The sequence below is a fragment of the Balearica regulorum genome, chromosome 3 (assembly GCF_011004875.1).
Source record: "Balearica regulorum gibbericeps isolate bBalReg1 chromosome 3, bBalReg1.pri, whole genome shotgun sequence".
NCBI lineage: Eukaryota > Metazoa > Chordata > Aves > Gruiformes > Gruidae > Balearica > Balearica regulorum.
This window is the reverse complement of record NC_046186.1, coordinates 70754610-70781790: the sequence shown is the minus strand read 5'-3', so window position 1 is coordinate 70781790 and position 27181 is coordinate 70754610. Positions and strand designations below refer to the sequence as shown.

The window sequence follows — 27181 nt, the reverse complement described above, 5'->3', positions numbered from 1 at the left end:
ACCAACCAATACATGATTCATGAAAGAGGATGTTAAAGCAGCATCACAGAATTATTCCAGCCTCCTGATCTGACCTGTCTGTGCCTCTCTCTGAGGTGTGATGCAAACCCTGACTAATAATAGGCAGTGCACCAAGGGATAGCCCTTCTTGCATAACTACAGGGGGGGGAAAAAAAAAAAAGAAAAAAAAAAGAGAAGTTTGCATCCTCCTTCTGCTTCTGAAAGGAAACAGCAGAAATTATTTGAGATCGTACCTGACTGAGCTTGGCTGCTCTGTACTCAGCCTGCCGTATGGTCTGTTGGTGCAATGCGGTGAGTTTCCCTATCCTGTTAGCCAGCTGCTTAGCCAGCGGTACGTTCTGCTCTGCAAAGTCCTGGACTGATGCATCTAATTCCAACAGCTTTATGTTGCAGCTGTCCAACTCTTCACCAAGGATCTAGACAGAAAAACAAGAAAACCAGTGATCCAGGAAGTGTTAGCTTTCTGGTTGATTATTTCTAGTCCAACTTGCAACTTTTATACCCTGTTCAAAGTCTCCATAGTTTGTTCCATTTTTATTCTGGCTGGAAACCAACAATGCTTGTCTAAGCAGGAAGGCAGAACAGCAGGATGTTTGGTCATCTCAAATGTGTGCCATTACTCTTTCTTCTCTCACTTCCTGGCTAAAATAGATAACCATTTTCCCTACCATAGCAAAAGACTGAGTCACTTCAGAGTGATATTAACTGTTTTTGGCCATCTTTCTGTGTTTGTTCTTGAAATAAATAGTCAGCACACATTGCCATGACAAGGATTTTTATTTATTGGAAAGGGGTTTTGTTTTGTTACTGTCTTAAAATATACCCTTACAAACTCAGAAATATGTAATTACTCATTAATGCATGATAAAAACTTTCATTTTCATTAGAAACTTCTTTTTTCATAGCTCAATCTCGACACAGGAGCAGTCTGGATCATGCTAGACTGTTTCAATAGAAACAGATTTTAAAATCAATTTTTCTTACTATAGCTACAAAGTTTCTGAAAAATTTAAAAAGGTAACCTAAAAGGTTTTCAAGGTTTCTCATAGACTGATAACACTCTTAAGGGCTGCAGTTTCTTGGGGAGTGGGTATTTTTTTGTTTGTTTTTTTATACCTAATCATGTTAACAATTCATTGATTTTGTAATATAAGTAAAATAGATCTCGAACACTCTAGCCCCTTTCCAGTTTTAGAAATTTAAATTGAAGTCATCAGATAAAAATTGATTCAGATCACTGCTTTAGTTACAGATGGTTCAAGAAGTTACTTTAAGCTCTTCAGGTTAGAGTTTTCCTGGCAGACACCTTACAGTGTAAGTTATGATAAACAAATATTATGCCATGAACAGTAGCATGACTTAGTGACGTAACTGTCTACATGTAGACATAAAGAAAAATGTTCAACTACTCATCTAAATTCAAAGACACACATATTTCAGGCAGTCGTAAATAAATATCTCTACTATAAAAATGATGCAGAATTTATATGCTGTTTAAAAGTGAGGGAAGGATCCATTTGACTCCAGTTACGTGGATTTAAAACAGATTTTTATTTTATTTTTCGCAATCAGTTTCAATGTTAATAGAAAAATATTTACTGCTGCAATCAAAGCCAACCCAATCTCAGGAGTATCAGTTGAGCGCTGACATAAAACGCAGTTGAGAACACATAACTAAATCTCCACTGACAAAGAGTTTTTGTCTATGCAATGGAAAAACACATTTCACTGGCTTTCTGCTTAATTACTGGAATCAAGGAGATACACCAAATTTAAAGGGATATATTTCAGTGATACCTTGTGCAAAGCAAATGGTACTTTGGAGCATATTGAGAGCAACTCATAAAAATAAAACAGGTAATTTTTGACATACCAGACATGTCAAATCTTCTCCTATTTGGTAAGTTTTGCTTACTTTCAGACAGTAACTTGGGCAAGTTTATCTCTGACTAGTTAAAAAAAAAAACAACAAAACAACAAAACCCCCATCCTCAACAAACTCCTCTCCCATTTCTCCCCCCCAAAAACATCCCCTACTCTCATATGATAATCCCAACTTGGCCATTCCACCTCACTACAGACGAGCTTTTTCTGAGCGTGGTACATACCTAACGTTAAGAAAACCTACAAAAAGAACCAAGAATCCTTTGGATTACCCTTAACCATACCCGTTATTGCACCAAATGATATGAGATGGACTACTGGCTAAGTAAAATTCTATTTATCACAAGTAAAGGTGTACTGTAAAGAATGGTCTTTTCAGTACAGACTGGGACAAGGAGCAGTTTGGGAGCTCATTACTCCCAAACAGCATGACTTTATCCATCTGACTTTCTTTTACTCTCAGCTACTTCCTCCAAGTTCTGTTACTCAAGGCACTGTATGGGCTAGTTTGCAAAGAATATAATTTAAAAACCTCATCAGTCAACCCTTATTTCTGTCCATTCTTCTCTTGAACTACATTAAAAAATGTGTTATGCAAGTCTTCACAAATACAACTTTGGCATGAAGTGAGCATCCCAATTCAGAAGAATTTATGGAGTAATCAAACAAGGGAAGCCTTGTCTTACCTTTTGCTCAAGTTTAGCTTGTGCTAAATCATTTGTTTTCTTTTTCAGTTTGGAAAGAATGGCATTTAGTTCATTTGCTATCCCCTGGATTTTCTGACCAAACTCTTGATTCAATGTTTTGATCTGCTGAGTTTCTCTTTCTTTGGTTTGAATCTGTCAACAATAAGAATTAAATTCAGTAACCAGCCATCTCTCCTCCTGAAAGGAAATTAACTTTCAAATAACTTACTTTAATTTAAAGGAGGAAGGTAATGAAACTCCTCTACGTTGTCATAGTTTGACCACACTTGGATACTGTATTTCGCTAAGGTATAAGTCTAACGAAGGGCTACAGATCTGTAATGAACTTATCTACTATATGCTTTACCTGATCCTGTACAGTCACAAGGGCCAGTCCAACTTCTGCTAAAAGAAGAGAGAGTTCAGAAGGCAAAATGGTATAAAGCCCCAAGTACTTATTCTGTTGTTGTTCAGCCATTTTTTCAACAGCCTGGCGATGAGTAGTTACTTCACCAAGGAGAGACTAATGACAGAAAAACAGTATTGTTAAGAATGAGGAGAAAAACATGGTTGTGTAAACTTAGCAAATGCAGACATTACATGCAGCTTGCAACAAAGCAAATTGCTTTCAAATTTTTAATTAATTTATTAAAAAAGATTTTTTTTCTTGGGATTCCCTGGATTCTCATTTGTGATTGTCTGTCCAGTAGTCTGTTCTTGCATGACCACATATATATAGAAAACGTCAAGTTTTCAGTACCTCCAGTAAAATGAGTTTATTTTATTTTGTTGCTTCCCTCCATGCCCCAAACTGCCGAGATAGAACAGAAATGCCACATTCTTTCCATTCACATTCTATAGTTCCCCCATATTTTAGATGAGAGGAGAAAAATTACTAAACAATATGCTAGTATGTAAAATTGCATAAATGCAAATACTTAAATATATCTTAAATATCTTTCAAATAAGGTATTACAGCCCATCAGCTACTTCATGCTTTATGAATCTGTCTAGTGGCTTAATCAAAAACTAATGAATATTGTCGAATTTGAATTTGCAGTGGTTTTGAGCTGACTGACATTCACCAGCAGATTACAATGAAGATAAATATTGTAATTTAGAAATTCACAAATGTGATATACCTGCAGCTCCTGAAGTTGAGTATCCACTTCTACATCAGGGCTTAATAAATATTCTTTTGTTTCCTGGATCCAGGACTTCACAATATTAATCTCTGCTTCAACCTCCTCACGCTCCTTCAGCTCCTGTTTCACCATCTTCACACCTTTCTTCACTTTCTGTTGCATACTTCAGAAACAAAGAAACAATAATTATTTGTGAATAATTAAGTAATGTCTAAAAACATAGCTTTGTCAAAAAATATTGAATAATAAGGATAATGATTAATAGCCCCACACTCAGAGTAATAAAAAGTGGGGCAGTGTTGCAACAGACTACTAAAGCAGCACACTTACATTTCTCATGTTCATTCTTCAGTTCATTCTTTTTAATGAGCAGTTTTATGTATTTTGACATCGAGCATACAATTCTTTCGAAGAAATGCAAATGTTTACAAAACAGACACCTACACCTGAGCTTATCCCCACAGACTGCCCTTATTGTCAAGTGGATGAAGCAGGCAATTCTAGGACATGATTTAGGATGATTCATCATCATTGTAAAACAAACTTCTAAAATAGGTCAGAAAAATTGCATCTTTCTGTCTATTTCTTTCCACTAGAGAATTAACCAGTTCAGATGCGGATAACTATAATTTAAAATAACAAGATAAATTCCACCCCTATTGATGGGATTTGCATTGGCAGAATACCTAGCATAAGGCATGGATCAAATATCTGAACACCATTTTTGATCCAGGGACCTATCTCCGCACTTCCACTAAGACAGAGTTTCTGCACTTCGGATCTCCTGAAAAAAAAATAGAATCTTTTTCAAATGACAAATCTGTGAATGATCTGCAGGACTATTTGTAACTCTTATGTACGTGACGTGGATCTCGCTTTGCTATTCCCATATTTATGTTTGTATAACCTTTCATAGCTGAATCATATCTTATTTACATGAGCATGAGATGATCACAGACCCTATTTCTTAGAAACGAATTCTAAGGGAAGAATGGAATTACAAAAGTGCTAATATCTGCACATTTTCTACAGGGATTGCTATTCTACTGTAATTAATTATGCATGCATGCAATGAACTTTCCACAGGCTAGGTGCAGAGTTTACAATTTTTTCATTCTCTGTCTTTCTCCCGCTTCCCACTGTGGAGATCTAGTTAATGGCATCTTAGTGCAGTTCTGAGGTGGATATGAGTCCTGAAACTTAGCCATAAAACTTCCTGGTTTATACATGACAGGGAAACATTTTAGATTTAGATAAACATTCATATAAACACAAGCTGAAATGTTAAGATCGGTTTCATTTGCATATGCACTAAATTCCCCTGTAAATTTCGTAAGATACCTACTTTTGGTACCTAAGTGCTTCCAACAAAGGAAACAAAGTGATAAAGTAATCTAAACTTAGGATACAAAAAGATAAAATGTCAATATTAATGGTGAGATGCGATGGAAGTGTTTAAAACCAGTTGTAACTTTAATGTAGTTTACACAACTCTTACGTAAGATACTATTACGCAAGGCAAGAAGTACGCATTCTAAAATGCATACTGGAAATAAAAAAATGGAAATAAAATGGAAATAAAAAAATTGTAAAAACATATTTCAAAATTAATTAAAGACAATTTAAAATTAAACTAATGCTTATAATAACTAATATTTATTTTAAGCCTGGTAATTGTTAATGATAAGAAAAACTATACATGAACTCCTGTTAATGAATTGTAAAGTACCATTTTTCTAGTGAATCTTTTAAAATATTGCCTTACTTATGGCATCGATCTTGCATTGCTTTGATTTCTTGCATGACTGGTAGTTCTTCCTGAGAGGGAGGTTTTATTTCCACATCCTGAAGCATGCTGACAGCGTGCTGTTTGAGCAGGCCCAAAGATGACAGCTGATGCTCCACCTCCAGAAGGAAACTGCTGTGGTAATCCAGGAGTTCCAGGAGCTCTGTCTTGGATGCCTTTTCCACTGAGCTTTCTGGTAAGCGGCCTTGGAGCTCATCTATTGCTATGGTGGCTTTCTGAATCTACGGAAAGAGATGCAGTCTTGGCAACAGTGAAATTAAAAGAAGCTAGTACAACTGATACCAAAAGGTGCTAAACCCAGTGCTGCACATTTAGATGCTACAAAACAGTTGTGGTATAGGGCTTGTGCAGCAGTCTCTATAGAAGGTCTAAATCTATGCTCTAACTAGAGCTAGGTAGCCCTAGCTCTTCACAGTGGACTAGAACTTGCTAAAGAACTTTTTTGTCAAGTGTTAAGTGGCTCCTCATATTTTTTTGGCACTTATTATCTTTATTGCCATAGGGCCTAGAGCTCTACCCCAGAGCAGACCTATATTTGGCACATGTCATACATTTAACAAAAAGATGATGCCCATTCCCAGAGAACCTGCAATCTGACCATAAAGTAATGGACAATGACAGATAAAAAGAGCCAGGTATGATATAAGAAGAAAAAAAGACACATGATGGGTGAGCAATGACAGGCAATAGTATCACTGCATAAACTTAGAAGTAGTAACTTCATACCCTTCAGGGAAAAAAAAAAGAAAAAAAAAAAGAAAAAAGAAAAAAAAGAAAAAAAAGAAAAGAAGTTGACAATCTAGAATAGACCATCTGGGGAAGGGAAACATAGAGGATAAAATTCTGAAGAACCACCAGAAACCAAAACAACTCCGTATTTAATGAACATGTATGCATATAGAAAAACAGTGCAAACTTTGGAGGCAGTGGTTCTAAACCTAGGTCTTCCATAGCTTTTTTTTGTTTTTTTCCTAATGACCTGAGAAAAACCACTGTTATTCTTGCTATCAGCTTTCTCTACCATAAGATAATTAATAAGGCAGTATAATGAGTGAAAACCTATGTACACTTAACAAAGGAGGATTTGCCAAGACCAGAAGTTACCTTATCATTAAAGTCCTTCCATTCTTGTACTGCATCTTCCAAAATTTTCTGTTGTTCTTGGGCTACATTCCGGAGCCGTGTCCAGCGCTGCCAAACTGTTGTCATGGATCTACTTATAGTTGCCTTACTGGCATCATTGCTAACTTTTTCCAGCTGTGAAGCCTTTTCTTCTAGGGCTGTGATCTTCTCATGGAAAGTATTCACTACAGACACAAGAGTCTGAAAAAGCAAAAACGAGCACTGTTTTCCTCTTTACAACTCATAACTACTCAACACAGTTGCAGGCAGATGAGCCACTTCCATCTACTGCAGACAAAGAGGAGGTACTCTAAGCTGCGTGAGGTGCTTTGGTCTCACTTTATTTTTCATATGCAATATATTAGCTACAGCTACTTAAAGGATCTGGTCCAAAATGCAACAAACTGGAAGCAGCAGAAATGTGGTGTAATCAGATTTTCTCTTCCTTACTAGGCCCTCAAAAAGGATGGAAATGAATATTCAGGACCCTTCTTATAGCAAACACTGACTTCTATTAAAGCCTAAAAATGAAAGCAGCAAATCAGGTGTTTAAGCATACATTTATGTCGTGTTTATCTCTAATGCCATTTTAGATGTCTCAGGCTATCAGGACATTCTCATGAAGCTGGCAGACATGACATTTACTCTTAGGGGAGACTCCTGCCTTCACAGAGACGCAGCTGGAGACCAGGCAGGATGTCTGCAGTGTCACTAGCTGTCTATATTAAGGCAACTAATTGGCACCCTAAATACTGGAAGAGAAAGTAATTCTTTTAAGTTACATTATTTTAGACTAAACAAGAGTTAATATTAGCCCCCACCCTTTCTGTCAAAGTAAAACTATTTCATGTGATCCAAAGCAGATGGACGTTTCTGTTGATCTGACTTTCTCGTAGGATGCATAATTTTGGGATTTACGCACCCAAGGCTTTTAGGAACTTCCTGGTTCCTTCCAGTTCTCTACAGTCATAGGCACACAGAGAGACATTAAGCTGAAAAGTGACTAAAAATATCTGTTCCAGTCATCCCACAAATAAAACATGTGTTCTGCACAATAAAAACCACCTCTTGGTGTGCTATGACAAAGTTAAGCGCTACAGGAAAAGATCCAAAAGCTCAAATTCAGGTTGCCACAGGTAGGGACCTATATAACATACATTTATTTTCACTAAAGGAAAAGGATTTCATATAATTTTCAGTACCTTACCTTATGTGTTAGCAATTTCTCTTCTGCTTCATGAGAAGAAGCAGCTTTAGCTACTGAGAATTCAGATAATTTTTTCTCAGCCTCGTTCATCACTTCAATAACCTTCTGTCTTGCTGTCTGGTACTCCTGCCACTCAGAAGCACACCTTAAAAAATATAATTCCAGAAAGAACAATTTAATGCTATATAAAATCATCTGGAAATTAGGAATATTGTTGCATCTAGTTTTCAATGTAGCTGCTTAGTTTTGCTAAGTATTTTCCAAGAAAAAGAAAGATTATTGGGAAAGAGCATACATAGAAGCACATGCTCCTGATTTTCAGCTGTGCCTTACAGACACAGCTTGACATTTAACAGCCCTTGATTGACTTTTCCACAGTCACTTTGTCTAGGTTGTGTTTTAAACCCACCCAAACTTTTAAAATCCAGGAGTAATAAGTAACATAGTTATGCTGGTTAAAAAGATATTTCCTTTTAGTTTGAAATGTCTGCTTTAATTTCATTTGTTTCTATGTAGGTCTTGTGCCAGATGAAATAAGGACAGTCATTCCCTAGTCATCGTCTTGGTGCTGTTCCATGCTTTATACAACTTCATCATAGCTTCCTCAGCATCACGCGTCTAGTCAGTCAGTGGCAGAGGAGTAAACAGAATCCAAGAGCTCTGAACCCCAAGATCCACTTCTCTCATCAGCAGAACAAACGTTTTACAAAACTTGAATTAATGTTGTGATGTCTTTCTTTCATCATCACCAAGGTGATCTTAAAATGAAAGAAAAAAAAAAAAAAGATGAATATACCTTTGCAACTGCTCTTGCTGGGTTTTGGCTTCTTGCTTTGTCCCTTTTGCCTTTTCCTCCAATGCAGCTACGTTCTGCATCAGCTGCTCTCTCGCTGTGGCTTGGATAAAGGGCTCTATCTCAGACACAAGGCCCTGTAATTCCTTCAAATGATTACTGAACTGACTTTCTGTGCTGAAAAATTCAATGTGGTTCCTTAGGTTCTCCTCAGAATTCTCAACATCAAGACCATTTCTTGCTAAATGTAGAAATTCCTGAGCATCTTCAAGCCAGTCATTTGCTAACTGCGTCACTTGGTAGTATCTTTGGCAGAGGCTATGTAATTTATTCAAGGTAGCCTGAAATAAAAGGAAAAATTATACAGAGGGTCACAGACATAAAATTCACAGTAAGAACAGGAATATCATCTGCCGAGAGTGGATGTTGCCCATCCTTGCTTTCTTTTCTCTTTACTGTATCTAAAATACAGGTCTGGAGAGACTACATTGAAGTCGGTTTTCAGTGAGTTTGCACTTCTACATGCAGGTATCAATGCATATTAAGGAAGTCTTCCCCCATGCCTCCCCTGCCCCAAGTCATCCACAGCAACAGGCCACAACCTAAGGCATTCAAAAAACCAAACAACAGGATTATTAAAATCAATCTTTACATGATCATTACAAACATCAAGCCACAGAGCCATCTTTTTCAACTTTGTGAGCGAGAAACTAATGACACTTAGGGTGTGCTAACCTGTCTCACTTGTATAGCTTCTTGAACTTCACCATCTAGTTCTGTAAGCTCAGCAAGAGTGTTCTCCAGGTCAGCGGGTATCAGCTCCTTTGCTTTCATATATTTCTCTTTTTCTTTATTGCTTAGTGCATTCATTATTCTCAGGCTTGATTGCACTTCTTCCTGATGTATCTGAACCTTTCGGATTTCTTCTTGGATGCTTTGCAGTTTGAGGTCCAAACTTAATGTTCCATTAAGTTCTGTTTTCACCCACCTCAGCCAGTCGACTGAGCGGCAGATTTCTGTCTGGAAGTCTATGCTTTGCACCAGTCTGTTCTCACACTCCATCACGGTGTCACCGATGGCAGCATGCAAAGACTTTAGTTTCTCTTGCCAAGACTGCACTTGGTGATTGGTTGTCTCACATGCAGATGAGTCAAGCTGAGGAGAAAGGGCTTCTAGATGTTCAGTTATTCTCTTCAGAAGACTCCCTGAGTCTTGCAAGCTGCCCACTAGAGAATGGTATATTTTCAACTTTTCTTCTATTGGGAGTGTTTCTTCATTTACCTTAATCTGCTCCGTCTTCACTGCCTCTAGTTGTGCCTCAAACTGCATACACATTTTCTCATGCTCCTGGCATGCTTCTATTGTGTCTTCCAATAGGTTGATTTTCTGCTCTATCTGCCTCTTCAACTTCTGATATAGCGTGACTAGTTTTAACATCTCATCTGGTTGCCATGGCTGGCCGGTGCTTCGAAAGGCCTCCTTCTTCTGGTTTAGTTCATCCACTGCTGCACCGAGGTTCACCACCTCACCTAAGAGATCTTTGTAGGTCTGCTGGAGTGACATAGCTTCTTTGGCTAAAACAGCAGCTGGAGCTTTGTCCATGTTAATAAACTGATCTTCTAGCTCATTCAGAGCTTTACTTGTCAACTCAATCAAAGAGGCGTACTCTTTTCTGGCATAAATTGCTTCCTGAACCTTATATAATTTTTCTTTTGCCAGAGCAGTGACAATATTGAATTGCTGAGGAAGAATGTTAAGTTTTTCATCCAGATAAGAATGATCCACTTCATTAAGTGATGGTAGGATTTCTTGGCCATCTCTTTGCAGTGCAAGTAACAGATTTTCATATTCTGGAGACTGCTCAAGAATCTGTTGATATTTTGCTAACTGGCTGTATAGTTCAGAGTTCGAATTCATTACATTGACCTCTGGGAATGTGATGATATCACCTTGTTTTAGCCAATGGCAAGCTTTATCTAAGTCTTCTTTGAAATATTTCCTGGAAACTATATTTTTTTCCAGTTCTAACAATCTCTGGTTACACTTTTGTAAAACAGTGTCATACACATTCTGTAGTTCTTGCAGTTTACCCAACACTTCACTCTTTTCTTGTTCTGTTGCTTCTTTCATTAAATCCCTTCCTTGAGCCCACAACCCTGTGACTTCATTTTGATAGGCCTTCAGGTTAGCCTGGGCATTCTTACAAGCCCTGATCTGTTTGTTCACATCTTCAGGCAACAGACAAATGTGTTCTGGAAATGTTACTTTCTTCTCGTGCTGGTGAATTTGGTTTGTAGCCTGAAAGACTGCCATGAGAAACTGTGTCTTTTCAGACAGTGCTTTATTCAGGTGCTTTCTCCTCTGGCCAATCAGATCACTGAGGCAATCTACATGGTACTGTGCATCAGAAAGTGCTTTCTGCAGCTCCTGCCTTTCATTGAGCCCTAGGTTGGTCATCACCCTGTCAGCATCCTTCACAAGCGTCTTCAGAAGAAGCTGTTTGGCTTCAAGCTCACTGCAAATGGTAAGATGATCAATGAGAAGACTCTGAGCCAGATCGGGAGGAGGGCTCTGTTTAAGAGCCTCTGACATACTAGGCTGCTGCTCCTCTGCCCATTCCATTAGTTCCTGAAATTTGGAATGCACCAAACTGAGCTCTTCTAAGGTTGAAACAGAAACCTGAATTTTCCTTTTGACAAGGTCCTCCAGCTGAGTCCAGCGTTGCTCAAAATGACCAAATTGCTCCTTTACTAATTCTTTGTCATCAAGATTCAGATGTTCTATCATCTTCTGCTTCTGATCTTTCAAATCTTGCAGAGCAAATCGCCTTTCCTGTAGTGCCAGTGCCAATTTTTGCAAAGCTTCAAGGTGCACGTTTGTACTTTCAGCATCAGATCTGTTATCAAAATGGACATGACAGAAATGAATTATTAGATCCTATCTCAGGACAGACTTTTAAAAGAGGCCAGGATGAATTATAAGCCCACTACATACTGAACTTAATATGATATAAATATCTACAGTTTTCAGATTCTTTTGAAGGTACAAGTCTTGAATATTAATTAAAAAGTTCAACATTTTTATTCCTCTCCCTTTCATCTGCAATATGGGCATCAGGCTGACCATACAAATTAAGATGAATACTACAGAACATACTGGTTATATTGCTCATTTGAAAAACAAGTACTGGGGTAGAAGTGAATCTTATTTCATGACAGTGATAGCAGCAGTAATAGACTCTCACATTTTTACACATAGCTGGTGTGGCTTTGCTATACAAAGCAGCTGCAATCATTTAGCAGCAGCAACTAAGCTTTAATATAATAATCTAATATATAAAACACAGTATCACAATGAAAAACACACACAAATAAAAAATTCAAACAAAATAGTAAAAATTCTTGAAATATCAGAAAATGCTATACCCTGAGATGGGATCAATCAGTACCTGCCTTAAAGACAAACACTGAAGATCTGGCTTCTCAAACTCTCTTTATTTCAATACAAGTAATTGTCCTATAATTAACAAGGGAGTCTTGCTTCTAATTAAGCATGGAAAAAAGGGATTTTTAGTGGATCCAACTTAGAGACACTCCATAAACTGGTCTTACAGCATATATGGACTAAGTCAGCTTTGTGTGTGCTACTCCTTTTTTACCTAGCCAGGTTGTCCCACTCTTTTGTGAGCTTTTCCAAGAAAACTTCAACTACATTCATGCGATCATGGTAATCCCTCGTCCTCTGCAGATCCTCCTCCCTCTGTATGAGCAAACTGTGTGCCTGAAGGCAGAGGTCCAGCCACTGGTTGCTCAGTTCTCCTATTTCCTTGTGTTCAGGTGATTCCTGCCCTTGGGTTAGTTTGTTCATCTTCTCAGTCACAGAGCTAAGAGCTGACTGCTTAGACTGCAGCTTCTGACTGAATTCCTGAAAAAGATGCAAGTCAAAATCAGTATGGAGACACCTACTCAAAATGATAAGATGGAATTTAAATACAACGTCTGAAATAAATAAATAAGTAAATTGTGTAAGGACTAATTATCTACCCAGGCAAATGCTGTGCAGATGCAAATTGGAAGAACTGCCTTCTCCCCTCTCCTAACCTTCTTCCCTATCTACTCAGGTGAGGACAGGTTGGTTATAGATGTGAAAACAAACCAGAGCAGTTTCCAAGTGCCAGTGATAAACAGAAATCATGATCAAGTCACACCTCATTGTCCAGGCTTCTGAACCAGCACGGCTCCCACCATACACTAAAATGTTCAAGTTACTCTGGATCTCATGAGAATTCATTTTACCAGTCCTATTTCTAGCTCTTTTTTTTTTTTTTTTTCCTTTTTCATTAGAGACTAAAAATAGGAAACAGAATCCATGAGTCAGTGAGCACCCATATCCATACTTCGTTTTGTTCCTACTTCTATAATAGAGACCATTATCGCTGTCATTATTGAAACAAAGCCAATGATTATCTAGGTATGATCGCTATTTGAGTTAATAAATTCCAGTAAATAAGAGTCCATCTGCATACACATTTCTTACTGAATAAGAAGTCACAGAGAACCCAATAAAAGAATATGCAACATACTGACAATTAAAACTAACCAAATATTTTTCAGCGCTTACACACTGTCTAGGGTAAACAGAATCTTCTCCCAAATTCTAGTTCCAATAACAATGACTAAACAACCATGACCAGCTCCAGTACTTTGCTGGGATGACGTGTTTTCACTGAGGGCTGGTGGGGGTTCTGCAGAAGAGATGCTACTGCCCAGCTCTGCCTCATTCCTCTTTGTGACTGCTTCAAATGGAGGTAGGCATCTTCCTTTACCAGGGCAAATTCAAAGAAAAAATACACATTGTGCCACATCTGACAGTGGCACGCACCTGCTGTATTCACAATAATCCCAAGATCCTGACTGAAACAGTGAAGAAATACAGACTCCTGCTTCTTCCTGGACTCTAATCATAGCTAGTGCAACAGCTTTCAGTCCACATTGCGCTAAGATACCTTCAAGGGCTATGACTTTGTTCAAACCCTTGTGTAGAACACACATGAAGAGAAAGCGTTGTCTAATTTTCACCCAACTCCTGGCATATCAGAAAAAAGAATACAAGCAACATCTAGACCAAAACCACAAAACCCAAGCATTTCATCATTTAATAAAGAAATAGTCTGTTTTCCTGTTTCTTCTTATTACTTTACTGATGTTTGTGATGTGTGCAGAATGGCCATAAACATTCTCTCTTCTCTAGTGAATAAGGATGAGTGGAGATCTGAAGGCATGTGTCTCATTATTTAGGGTAAATTAAATTTGGTTTCTCTCATATTTATTCTCCAGTAGCTTTCAGAGTCCAGCAACACCGAATAGTTTCCTAGACTATTCTGAAATAACTCTCTATATTTGAGAAGTATTGAAATCAAAGTACTTAGCAAGTACAAGTTGCAGATCTTATCTTCAGGTCCACTGTGTTCAGCAATTAGCCTACTAAAAGTGAAGGTAAATCAGAACGGTAGGCTGAAAAATGTCTACTGTTAAAAAAAACAAAGAAAAATATTAAAATACAGTGTTTTGTTTTCTGTGTCCCTCTGTAGCATCAACAAGGAAAATACTCTTTCCTCTGTCTTCTCTGCTTTTGCTTAGAACATATTAGCATTTGCATGCGATATGTGCATATAACATGAATTATAATATCAGCCACAGGATGAACTTCTTCCTTCTGTTCTTAACCCAAAGTCTCCTTACCTTAACCTGGAATACCATATTCTGGGCAATGTTTAGCTCCAACTCTGCCCGTCTCCTTTTCAAATTCTGTAGTTGTTGATCTGCATCCTGGAAATATATCCAGAGCTCAGCTTTCATTTGTTTGATCTCTTCCCAACCTTGAGCCAAATACTGTGAGTGCATTATCTGTTGCTCAATCTAGAAGAAAAGAAATGGAGTAGGAATGCTTTAATGCATCTATTTTTGGAGAATGGAGGATGACTACCATTCTTCCTCTGAGCACAATACTGTACTAAAGCAAATCTCTGCACCTGATTCTGAAGGGGTGACAGACTAATATTACCCACAAAAAGAGTCTTAACCTTCAAAAGTGATAAAAAACAGACCAAAGGAAAGCTGTGGAAAAAAAAAAAGAATTATCATTCACCCTTGAGAGAAGCAAGTATATTTATGAGTGTGTATATTTCAAAGTGTTCTGTCTTCTGTTAAAGCTTAAATTACCTGTATAATTTAGTCTCTTGCACGCCAAGAATATTGCTGGACTGTACCCTACATGCCTTCACAATGACCAAATAAAAGCTTAAACTGAACACTTCCATTTAATTTGCTTAGCCCAGTTATTTTCCCTATATGCCTTTTGTAAAATGCCAATAAGAAGCATGCTTACCGGATCTGAGCCCATCAATCACCTTAAACCAATAGTCACACAGCTTCTTTTGCTCCAAATACAGTACGGAGCCTTTAAGGTTTAGACACTCAACCAGCTTAATATATCTCAGTGCTGTACCATCTGTGATTCCTTAAAAATGTTTCACTGCTTTATATATAAAAGGACAATCTTATTCTGACGTTTGGCATGCTTTTTAGTTATTCAATATTTGGACTGCCTTTTTTTTTTTGCTTCTCTGGTATGGAATACTGTTACTGTATATATTAGATTTTTACTCTTGGTAGAAGTAGTTTCAAAAGTTTGGTTGTATGTATGTGAAACTAAATTTTTCATGTTTACAACAACAGAAATGGTCATAATATTTCTTTTCTAACAACTTATGCTTATAATTTTATTCTAAAACCAAGCATTAAGCTACTTTAAAACTTAAAAATTAGGTATGCTTCTATAAATTCATAGGCTGAAATAATGCACTCTGATTTTTATAAGATATATCATTTTTTATTATGATCATAATTAATATATTAGTATACCTTAATAAGAACATCAGTCTACTGTTGAATAAATAACAACAGTAAAATATGTCTAAGCTTTAATAAAATACAGAGAGGAACAGATTGAATTGTGTTTTATAAAAACAAATAATTTGGATCAGGTTTTCTTCCACAGAATATTTGTGTGGCTTTAGACCAACATCTTGTAACATTGCCTAAGTACCTTTAGCAACCTTTGTTGTGTGTCTTTGTGTTACTACCAGGATGGCAATGTGGAATTAATTAAAAAAAAAAAAAAAAGAAAAAGAAAAAGAAAAGAGAAAACTATTTCTAAAAGAAATACTTAGATGAAAGTAAGACGACATTTCTTTAAACCATTACCCAATATGACCTTTTTAAAAGAGGACAGATCAAGGCAGTTAAAGCTCTAAATAGGATTAAAAGTGGGTTGTTGTGATTATCTTGTACCGTTTGTTTTGTTTGTTGAATATCTGTTGCTGTACTCTTCACTGTGGCATCTGACAGATCACACATGGAGCACAGAAGATCCAAGTATGTATTGGCCTGCTCCTGCAGAGCCCGGAAATGTTTCACCTGTGGAAAGACAACCCTCAAATAAACTCTGAAACCATGGAAATTATCTCTTATTTTATTACAATCATGCATTTTAGTATTTTTAATTTAGCTTATTATTTCCAAAAGATGAAATGTAGACATACACTATCTTATTAGGTAAGTCTGCTCTGTCATAATTATAGAAAAGAGTAACAAAAATTTGGTTATCATCCAATGGTCAAAGTGCTTAGTGACATTATCTAGTTTATTTCTTTACAAATAAAGTGTTGGATAGATACACACAGTTTCAACAAGGTGACTTACTTTCCCAAGGTGAGTGGGAAGCAGGGCTTTATCCAATTATTAAAGTGTCATGTTCCTATACCTATAAAATTCTCCAGTGTCTAATAGATCATGAATAATCCAGCCCAGTGGCCCAACATACTTTCCCACACCTTCTGAAACCTTTCCAATGTCCCCAATATCTACGACTGCCAAGATCAGACAACATGATGCTGTTGAGGGTTCTTGCTCTCGACATTGCCCATAGGAGCTCACCTCTCCCTATGAAGAGCTTCCTCATCCCAAAAGAAAATGATGATACGAGTGTTGACAAGCAGAGCAATAACATACCTCCTAGAGTTCCAGGGAGGAGGGATGAGCGACCACCAAACACAGAGGGCCAGTGGTGGGTCCTTGAGGGCAAAAAGTTGAACACAACAGCAGTGTGTTCTTGTGGCAACCTCAAATTACTGTATGAGCAAGAACGCAGGGAGCAAGGTGTGGGAAACAATTATTCTCCTATGCATATGTTTCTCAGGCTGTTCCTGGTCTACTTGGCCCAGTTTTCCTCTTCCTCTATAGAAGAGGTATTGGCAAACTAGTCCAAGTCCAACAAAGGGCTGAGGGGATATGGGGCTGCAGTATGTCGCATTTTTGGGTGGGTCTGGAGGAACTGGGTTTGTTCAGCCTGGAGGAGAGAGGCTAATTGTGGTCTGCCATTACTTAAAGTGATAGGGGTCAGGTGGGGGCAGTACTGAGAAGACAGAGTCAAACTCTGCTGAGGTAAGCAGAAAAAGGACCAGATGGAAAAGTGACAACTTGCAACATGGAAATTCTTCCTAGATGCAAGAGAAATTATTTTTCACACCGAGAACAGTTACACAATGGAAGAGGTCCCTAATCCTCAGGAATGGTCAGGGCCCTCAGTGCACCAAAGGGCTCTGCAACCTCTATCCCCCTCTCCTTGGGGTTTGGCTGCCTCTGCTCATGGCCAGCCCGGACTCAGCTCAGACATGACCTGGCCAATGGAAAAGTGTTCAGAAGTCTTTCCCCTTGCTCGAGAGCTGCATGCAAGCTCAGACTCTCACCCACCTATGGACCTCACCTGAGCTACACTGTAGGTGCGCCTGTGCCTGGCTGATCCTCCTCTCCATGCCTTGCTGCCCTGACCTACTGCCTCCACTTGGGACTGGCCTCATCCCTACAGACTTGCCTGGTGATTGCCAGATGGTGGCTGACAACAGAGGTGCTCTGCTCTCCTCACCTGTGTTCTGTGGTTCTGCACGTCATTGAGAAGGTGCTGCCCTGCCAGCCCCATTGTCATCCCCTCCTACTCCCCAGCTCCACCGTCAGCCCAGCTCCCCCCATCCTTGCAGAGCTGCCATTTGAAGTACTCCATGGTCTCCAGTAAGACGCACGGTGGATGAGACAGCCCTGAATTCCAGCATTTTTAGCACCAGTTTAATTTGAAAGCAAGGTACAAATCCAATGTAAAATACATTAAGTTACTGAGAATGATCAAGAAACCACTCTTAATGGCTAATGTGGGCTAGAGGCAGTTCTGTGCTCTTAGGCTGAAGAATTAATTGCCTGATAACAGACTCTGTGTCACTGGTACTATGAAATCAGATCTCAAATAGGAACATTAGTAGACAGATGGGCAACTGAACAAGCAGGAAGACACAACCTCTCTGCTAAACACATCTGTGGAGTACCTGAACAGGTTTATCTAATTAGCCAACTTTTTTCAGGTGACATATTTCTAAGCATTAAGCAGAAGTAGCAAAAGCCCTGTGAGATTTTTCACCTGTGGTTATTTTGCACTCAAGGTATTCCTTTTGGAGATGGGAATAAACAATGAGGAAGCACAGCCCTCTGAGAAGGTCAGAGAGAGTATCTGATTTCTATTAATATGAAGCTCTTAACCTGAACTCACCTTATTAAGGATAACTGAGCATTTTCAAGTGCTGAACTTTTACCTGTTTAACTGCGTCTGCAAGGCTGAAAGGTGGCCAGGTAGTTGGCTTTAGGTCTGACTGCACTGTAGACAGCCAAGTCTGGCACTGTTGTAGGGTATCCTGATGATTAACATGCTTCTGGAGTTCATGTTCCAAACTCTGGTACACCTAAAATAAACATTTTAGGTTTATTTTTATTTTAGGTCATCGCATTTTCAAACACCGATATTGGCCCTCTTCTCCCACCTTGAAAACTGCAGATAAAACAGATTTACATTGTGGCTATTCTAGCCCTTGTACGTAAAAGTACCAAGGGATGAAAGCTCCTTAAGCTCTCACCGCATCTTGCTGATTTGTGGACAAGATGGACAATATTTAAGTCACAGCTTCCGGAAAGAAAAGATAAAGATGCAAATGAAGAGTATTTTCTCTTATTTCTGTATCCTTGTTCAACACTTTGCCATGGATCTCATATGAGATTTTACCTACCTCTACAAATCTTACTGACTATGAAGTCTACTTTTTGGAAGTTTGGGGTTTTTTATTTTTTGGTTTTGTTTGGGTTGTTTTTGGGGGGTTTTCTTAGACTATGCTGGCTTGATCTCCTAATTGGATTAACAGAATGACCCAGCTAGCCCTTCTTAACTGTATATTCTGGTTTTACTAAGAGAGGCAGTATTTCCTAGCATATAATCAAGACCCATTATGTACACATGCAAACTACTGACACTAAGAGTATAATTTGCTCTCTAGTTTTTGAAGTAGAAATAGTTCTAATTTCTTTGCGGCAGCTGCTCAGAAGCTAGTGTAACATGAACATAGTGAGGGTGTGGAGACTTAAGGTGAGATCTGACAGGCAGCTAGTTTTGCTAGCTGCAAGGCAACATTGGGATCACAAGGAATTCAGCACAGTAATGATGAAGTATTACATTAACCCATAGGCTCAATTTAAATGGAAATAGTAGAAAGAGTTTATACCATTTAAAGAAACAAGTATTTAAATACAAGTACAGAAATAATGTGTGTTATTCTTAAATGGCATAAAAACATTTTTGAAACAAGACTTACTCTTTGGGCTGTGCTACATATGGCAGAATAGCTGTCCTTTGTCCCCTGAAGATGGCTTTGTATGTTTTGCTTAAATTTTGCTTGAAGGTGTTCTGTGCATTGATTGATCAAGTAATCGCCTTTACTCTTAAGGCTGTTCAAACGATCTTCAAACCCTGCAATTTCTTCCATGATAGCCTAAGAAATAGATATAATGCTTTTAAAGAAATATTTTAAACTTAAAACATGTTCTGCATACCAGCTTTTAAAATGAACTTTTTTTTTTTTCCTTAAACACTCTTTATCTTCAGATTTGGAAAAAAGTTTTTAGACAATGTGTATTGTTATAGTCAAGCTACTAGAGCACATACTCTGTAAAATCATTGTCAAAAGTCTGTACATAGATACCCCTCAGAAACATCAGTAGCAGTGTAAACATTATATGCTTATGCCTCAAGACTACCCTTAATCTTCCTTTGTTGCAAGCTCTCTGGGGCTCAACCAACTTCTCTTGTGTCCAGTAATGAGGACTAAATCTGATGCTGAATCATCTCTTATTCCATAAGCTCTTCCACTGTAGACAGTGCTTTCCATTGACTTCGGTGGAGCCAAATTTTTATCTATGGAGTTTACTTAAAGAATAACACACTAATCACAATTAGTTAAAAGATTTCAGTATTCATCCTCTCAATCTCGGTTTCAGGGAGTGGTAGGGAGGGTTGGATTTTGCTTTATCTTCTAGAAAGCATCAGCTATTGATGTAGTGAATATTATTAATAGCAACTATAACAATACCTTGAATAAAAGCAATGGAGGAAATGTTACAACATAATAGCAGAAAAAAAGAAAATTTAAAATTTAAAATATTTTTTCATCCTTAAAAGTGCCAGAGCAAAAAATGCCTTAGGAGTAAAATGACCCTAATCTGCTTTTGTGATCTATTTCCTGGGACATCTCAGCAAAAATCTGACACGTAATTCAGACCAGCGTACAACAAAGCTCTTGTGCAGATGCAGTCTCATCCAAGAAACAAGAAGCTAGATCTGTTAACTGCATTAATGACACTGATGCTTATTTACACAGTTAGCAGTAAGAGGAACAGAACAGGTGAATGACAAATAACTAGAGTTCTGGAGTAGAGACAAGAAGCAAAGAGGAAAAATTGCATTTTACCAGACAAAGAAAGTTTACCCAATAGCAAACCCACCTTGTGGTTAGCTAGTTGCTGAGTGATTATTTCAAGATTGTTACTCTCCAGGAGGTCAGGGCTGACCAGCCTGCTGGACATATGTAATAACCATTTCTCTCCTTCTTGCAAATCACTATTGTAATCCTCGTGTTCTTTTACTCTCACCTCCAAGGTGTCAACATATGCCTGTAGGTCCACAATAACCAAAATTAAATATTCAGGTAATTACAAGAATGAAAGAAATCCCAAACAAACCAAAAACCACCAAGAACTTGAAAGCTCTAAATTTATATTCCTGTGAAGGGCTCTCACATGATCAGACTGTTAAGAAAGACATCAAAGGGATTACTAGTGTGAGTAAACTCTGTGGTACTGAGCAGTATTTTCACTCCAGATGAAATACCTTAAAGACTGAGGATCTCTGTACTTTAAGAAAAGGAACTGTCAACTAGACATTAAGTTCACTTAGAAACAGCTATTACATGCTCTACAAGACACTGCATATGACCTACCAAATGTTATGGTTGGGTCCCTGCTGCTTACAGCCTTTGCATGTACATGTTGCCTGTGATTGTGTAGGCAAATTAAGAATGTACACAGTGAGTTAAAATGTATGTATTCTTTTTAAGAAAGACTTTTCATAAGCTTCTCTACATTTAAGTCATCATTACATCTAATGCAACAGACATCAGCTTTGTGGTATAGATCAGAGATAGATCTGTAAAATAAAAATCAACTGTGAAAATAAAATCATCTGCCATTGGTGGATGGACTGGCAATTAAAGGTACTTAGGTCAAACATAAGTACTAACATGGTTTGCAGAGCTTATCCTTGTTAGGAGTGTAACCTATTAAAAGCTTTAGGAATAATCATACTTTAGGACGTATTTAGAAGTATTAGATCTTTCAAAGTACTACATACATGTGGACTAATGAGTCAATGTTAATTAACAATGCCCTTGCTGAATTAAATTATATACATCTTGTAGTTCATTTTCTCTTCCATTCAATAACTAGATTAAACAGGATTTGTGCAAGATCTAGCAGAAACAAGAGACAAAACAGTATAATTTAAGGGCATCTGTCCCTTCAAGAAATAATGTATTTAGAATCTCTTCAAAGCAATTAAAAATAGTAACAATTGTACAAACTAGTCACAGATATATTTCCCCTTAGCGCTATGAAGACTTCACCTGCCATACTCAAAATTCATTTCAGCTACTATTGTTAGATTTATTTAGGTAGACACTCTTTCCATATTCAAGAATTACTGCCTGCCCCCCTCCACCACCCGCAAAGAAAAAGAAAAATTAATTAAAATCTAACTGTCTCTGTGTACAGGGTGCGACATGACAGCATGAAACAAATGCTGTCAACTTCATAAAGAGGGAAAAAAATACAGCAAATTGAAAGAACTTAGAGTTTTTCTTCTTGACTTTTTACCTTTGTTGTGCTGCAGAGTTCCTGGTAACTGCTCTGAAGGTCTTGAATGTTGTTCTTTAGAGTCACATCATTTACCAGATCAAAAAGTGCTTCTCCCTTTTCAATCACTGATTTTATTGAAGGCTCATGGGACAGAACAGTCTGCTGTATGGACTAGAATGCAAGCAAGATTTTTTATATATATATATATATAGACACCCACACACACTGAGCAGTGAACATCTATTTCACTAACTTCCTTTGATCTGAAGCACAGCCTTCTATCATGGTATATATCACCCTTTCCAGATGAGCAGAGCTTTGGTACCAGCACAGGACTATGTTTCTCAGTCATGCCCTGAGAAAACAACTTTGCAAGCATCTAAAAGCAATTGCTCCTTTTGTGAGTGGCTAGTAGCACAGCTGATAATCTGCAACATGGCTGATAATCTGGAGCTGGTGAAGGAAAGGGAGTTAATATGCATGAAGGGGCAAGTGCTAGGGAGAAAACTTGCTCAGAAGAACAAATTCCGCAAATAGCAGGAAAGTACCACCAAAGTCATCCCCTTAATGAGACACTATGCAGACAAGTGCATAACACTGTACTCTCAAGAGGATGCAATCTGATCTGTTATCATGCCACTGGCTCAGAGAGCATGGCACATGCCAGAATCTATCAAATGTCAGTGAGACACCAGCTCCTCAAACGGGTAGAAAGCAAGCACACAGCTATGACATATGACTTGGAGTATTGAGGTCGGTGAGGGGTAGTGGGCAGTTTCAGAGAGAAAACCTTGATGCTGTGCAGGTATTGCTCAGCAATAGCCAAAACACTGGTTGGTTAGCAACACTGTTTTAGCCACAAATTTAAAGCACAGCACTATACAGGCTGCTATGAGGAGAGTTACCTCCATCCCAGCCAGACCCAGCATATATCTTATGAAACATCTGTAATCCTGGAGTATTTTACAAAAACATCATTAAGAGAAGCAATGGGGTTTGCTGTCAATTTTTTCTACTCATTGTTATGATTAGGAAAAAACAAAGCAAAACAAAACAAAAAAAACCCCACCAACCCCCACACTTCATTAAAGTCTTAACTAAAAACTGAGGAGGCTATAACAGCTGTCTTAGATGTTAGTTGAGCTGGGACATAGAGCTTTAACCAGAAAGCTGCTTAAGCCAAGGTAAATATAGGCAATGTCTGCAGTGAAGAAAGACCAACCAATTTCTATCCTTGCTTAAACAGCAGCTAACTCTTGATATCAATAAAATTACTTATATGCATACTCATAAAAGAATTTTGCTTCATAACAGGAAATTTTCAGATGTGGAAGCCTTATTAGTACATTCACATTTCAAATCCAGATGCTCACTCTGGTTTGTAGATGCAGGTATGGTGCCTGTTTTCACTTTGATGCCAATCTGGACATCCAGATCAGAGACATCTCATAATATCTATTGAGGAAACTTGAACAGACACCTGGATCAGAGGATTTATTGCAAGTCACTAGGTCAAAATCAATTTGATAGCACAATGATATAGCCCCTTTTTACCTTGTATTTGGACAACTGAGCCTTCTTCTCATAGAGTTCGCTCTTTGGCTCTGCTGGAGCATGTAACACAGCTTGGTACTCCATGACCCACTGAGTCTGTGCCTTGTACTTGTCTGAGAACTCCTTTGCCAGCTGAAGGCACTTCTCTGAAGTCATGTGCTCTTTCCTGATGGAGCCAGCCAGCTCTTCAAGCTGTTCCACATGATCTCCAATTTCTTTTCTCAACTGGTTAACTTCATTTTCTTTCATGTACTTTATAGCTCGCTCCCCCTTCTCACGGGCGGATTTCAGTAAACTGTGGCCTATGTCCATATCACTCAATAGCAGCTGTGAAGGAAGTGATGGTTAACAGAAAACGTATGCAAGCTCTTGCCTTTTTCTTCTTTTATCCATTGTAGTTCTATTACCAGTGAGAGGCTAACCATTTATTTTTTTATTTTTTTATTTTTTAAATTTTGCTAAGGACACAGGAGGAATTACTAGGGAAATTGAATGGACTTTTCATTACAAAATCGCCTGGAGTTAAGGTGGAAGGAAGCAAAAAAAGCAAATGCTTCTGTTCTGCACTGGGCTTGCGAAGATAAACATAGAAACTGAGGGCTATCAGGAGAGGATTTGTACTCCAAATTCTGGAATAGATGAAAGTTTTCCCTTAGCGAATTATGTTTAGCTGCAGGACATATGAAAAACTAATTTACAACTCTGAAATGAAATGTGAGTTTTACTACTGAGTTATTACAATGAAGTGAAATAGGAAGCACTTCTTGCCACAGCGCATACTGGTATAAAATATACATGATAGGATTCCTTGTAAGGAGAATTTATTTTAAGTTTTAACCTAAACCAAAACACATAGAAATATGCCTTATGGAAAGATAGGATTATATTATTTAGGACTATTCACAACCTCAACAACCAAACTGATATCTAATATATATATGGTATAAGAACAGAAAGTTTTACACTGGGTGATCTTTATCCAATTAGCTTCTCTGCGTGAGGCGAAGTCAGAATTTTGAGCAGCTGTTAAGATGCATGTTAAAACATAGCCTCTTTTTGGTGACCAAAACCAAAAATTGCATTCAAGAAAGCTGTACCTCTAGTTTCTGCACTTTTTTCTCCATTGCTGTTTTATCAATCACATCAAACTTGGTGATCACATTTCTGAAGTTCTTGTTGGTAGCTCCATACCAATTTGTGTAAGCACTAAAAGCCAATTCCGACTCCTCCATACAGCGTATTTCTTCTTCCAGAAACTTTATTTGCTCCTTCAAACAAATGTGGAGGATAGGGGGAAGAAACAAGAACCACTGAGATGTTTATCATTGCTATTTGCTAAAGATAGCAATAAATTGCTATTTATTAATAAAACTTGATATACTAAGATTAAACACATAGGTTTTGAGCTCTTTCATATCTAGGGGCTAATTCTCACTGTAGTCTTGCCTGGGTGTACATATAGCAATCACTAACGTTAAAACTGAGTTAATACTAAACACTGAAAAGAATATATTTTGAAATTTGAATTATGACTTGTGATTATGATACTATGAGGCATTTAATACTTTAAGTGACTTCAAGGCTGTGCCTTATCAATTCAGATTTTCCCTATGTGTTTCAGTGATAACCTGAAAATATTTCTCTAGAGGTCATTTAGCATTCAAACATACTGAATTTTGAATTTCTCTCCTGCGACTTCCAAAAAAGACAGTAACAACATCTGATTAATACTGAATATTTTTCAAAGGGCATTTCCCCAAACATTGTTCTCCAATACATTTAGTTCATTGAAATCTACATGTATATGAGTGTGTATATATGAATATATATGTCAATATTATACTATTGAGTCTACAATAGTGAATAAACTCTGATAAAGTCTAATTAAGAATGTTTATATTTGCTTAACTGAAAATTTATGATGTTACAATGAATTAATTTTAATTACTTACCAAGACATGAAGAAGAACAGTTTGGTAGCGAGACGTAAGCTGTGTAGCCTGGCTTCCCATTCTACTTGCAGTGAGACTTTCCTCGAGGATTTGCTGAGCCAATACCCCAACTTCTTCCACATCGTCTTTGTAGATTGTAATTTCTTCATGCCACTTCTATGACAAAGACATTATCCAGCTTATATGACTGATTCAAACATCTTAAACACAACAGGAATTTATTTGTAACTAAGCCACGAAATCATTGAAAAGGAAAACAAACACATAGTCGTTATCATGGATTTAAACAGGAAAATAAAACAGAATCTGATGAAGGTTAAAGTAATGAACATGCTGGAAGTTTTATCATACCATATGAACTGCATTTCATTACAGTAGGTTCAATACTTCCCTCCCCCAAATAATAATAGAAATGCAACCTGGTCTTCCTGTAGAATTTGCCTGAAGTTTTAAAGGTGACTGTAAAGCATAACCTGGAATCTCTTAAAATCTGCTTCCTGTGTTTAGTCAGAACCACGTCTTCTCCTTGCAGTGACTCAAGGGGAATTATTACATCAACACAGTAGAGACTTCACAACAGTTGGTCACATTTTACTCTTGTTACCATATTAACACTTTCCCACATCAGGATTAATCTTTGTCCTAAGCCTTCACGTACCACAGAGCATATGAATTCCAGATCTCCCTATGAGATTTCAACATTGGTATAGCCATACCTCTACCAGTAAGATGGGAGGAACCTGGACCCAGAAGGCACAAAGCTCTCTTGGATCCATCATTCTAGGCACCATCTCAGAATAAATTGTTTCCTGCTGTCACAGTGCATCCAGGAACTGATGTAGAAACCTCACACGGTATTTTGTTTAAGGAATGCCTTAACTATATTCTTTACCTTCATTTGCTGAAGCTGCATCTCCTTTGTTGCTCTTCCAGACTGCCTCCCAGTCCTGATGGCAACTTTCTCCTCCAGATCTGTTAGCCAGTCATTAACCTTCTGAAATTTTTTCTCCATTAACCTTAGCCTGCTCACAGTGGCATTTAATTGGCTTCTTGCTTCAGAAAGCCTGTGCTGATAAACTTGCCAATCCTGCCGTAAGGATTCCAGGGCTCGGTCTTCTATCTGGGGAATGCCCCAGGGAATCACCTTCTCTCTGGCATGGACAGCAGCATTCAATAATGCTTGTCCTTCTGCACAGTGGACCTGCAGCTCCTGTAAACGCAGAGTTATGGATACATACCATAGATTAACAGCTTTCATTCACACATGGCAAACAAAGTCCTGGTTCTCCTTAAGACAAAAGCAGTTACCTCACAATGTCTAGATATTCCCTTTAGTAAACTATAGTTGATCACGTATTACGCTATCTCTAAGAACACCTATGATGGCACACTTACTTACAAAGCAAACCGATTATCACTATTATTGACAAGTGAATTGGAGAAAATTATTGACAAAGCATCCATTAAATTCTTTCCCATCCTGCTAAGTTTATCATCACTTCTGAAACATTAGCTGCCTGAACTGGCATAGAATGGATGGAATCTATTCAGCAAGGCCTTAAACTCAAAACTTTCCAGCTGTTGCAAGCAGACTTGCAACTTGTATGACTGATTCTAAAATTGAATCTGCTTAAAAACAAGGAACAAGGTGAGGCTTCTCAAGGTTTGAG

At 37.9% G+C, this 27181-nt stretch overlaps 1 protein-coding gene across 1 annotated transcript in view; it reads right to left on the bottom strand.

Moving 5' to 3' along the window:
- The window catches only part of SYNE1 (spectrin repeat containing nuclear envelope protein 1), a 308461-nt gene that overhangs the window by 109667 nt on the left and 171613 nt on the right, over positions 1–27181 (bottom strand). The window contains exons 66-85 of the mRNA XM_075748397.1: positions 26404–26721; positions 25512–25667; positions 24657–24827; positions 23560–23886; positions 22024–22176; positions 20599–20766; positions 19413–19589; positions 18366–18512; positions 16018–16143; positions 14407–14583; positions 12324–12589; positions 9401–11561; positions 8669–9006; positions 7873–8017; positions 6648–6866; positions 5502–5764; positions 3734–3899; positions 2959–3114; positions 2592–2744; positions 255–437 (exon numbers count right to left, since the gene is read on the bottom strand). Of these exons, the coding sequence (XP_075604512.1) occupies positions 255–437; positions 2592–2744; positions 2959–3114; positions 3734–3899; positions 5502–5764; positions 6648–6866; positions 7873–8017; positions 8669–9006; positions 9401–11561; positions 12324–12589; positions 14407–14583; positions 16018–16143; positions 18366–18512; positions 19413–19589; positions 20599–20766; positions 22024–22176; positions 23560–23886; positions 24657–24827; positions 25512–25667; positions 26404–26721 (5970 nt within the window). The remainder of the gene's footprint in view (positions 1–254; positions 438–2591; positions 2745–2958; positions 3115–3733; positions 3900–5501; positions 5765–6647; positions 6867–7872; positions 8018–8668; positions 9007–9400; positions 11562–12323; positions 12590–14406; positions 14584–16017; positions 16144–18365; positions 18513–19412; positions 19590–20598; positions 20767–22023; positions 22177–23559; positions 23887–24656; positions 24828–25511; positions 25668–26403; positions 26722–27181) is intronic.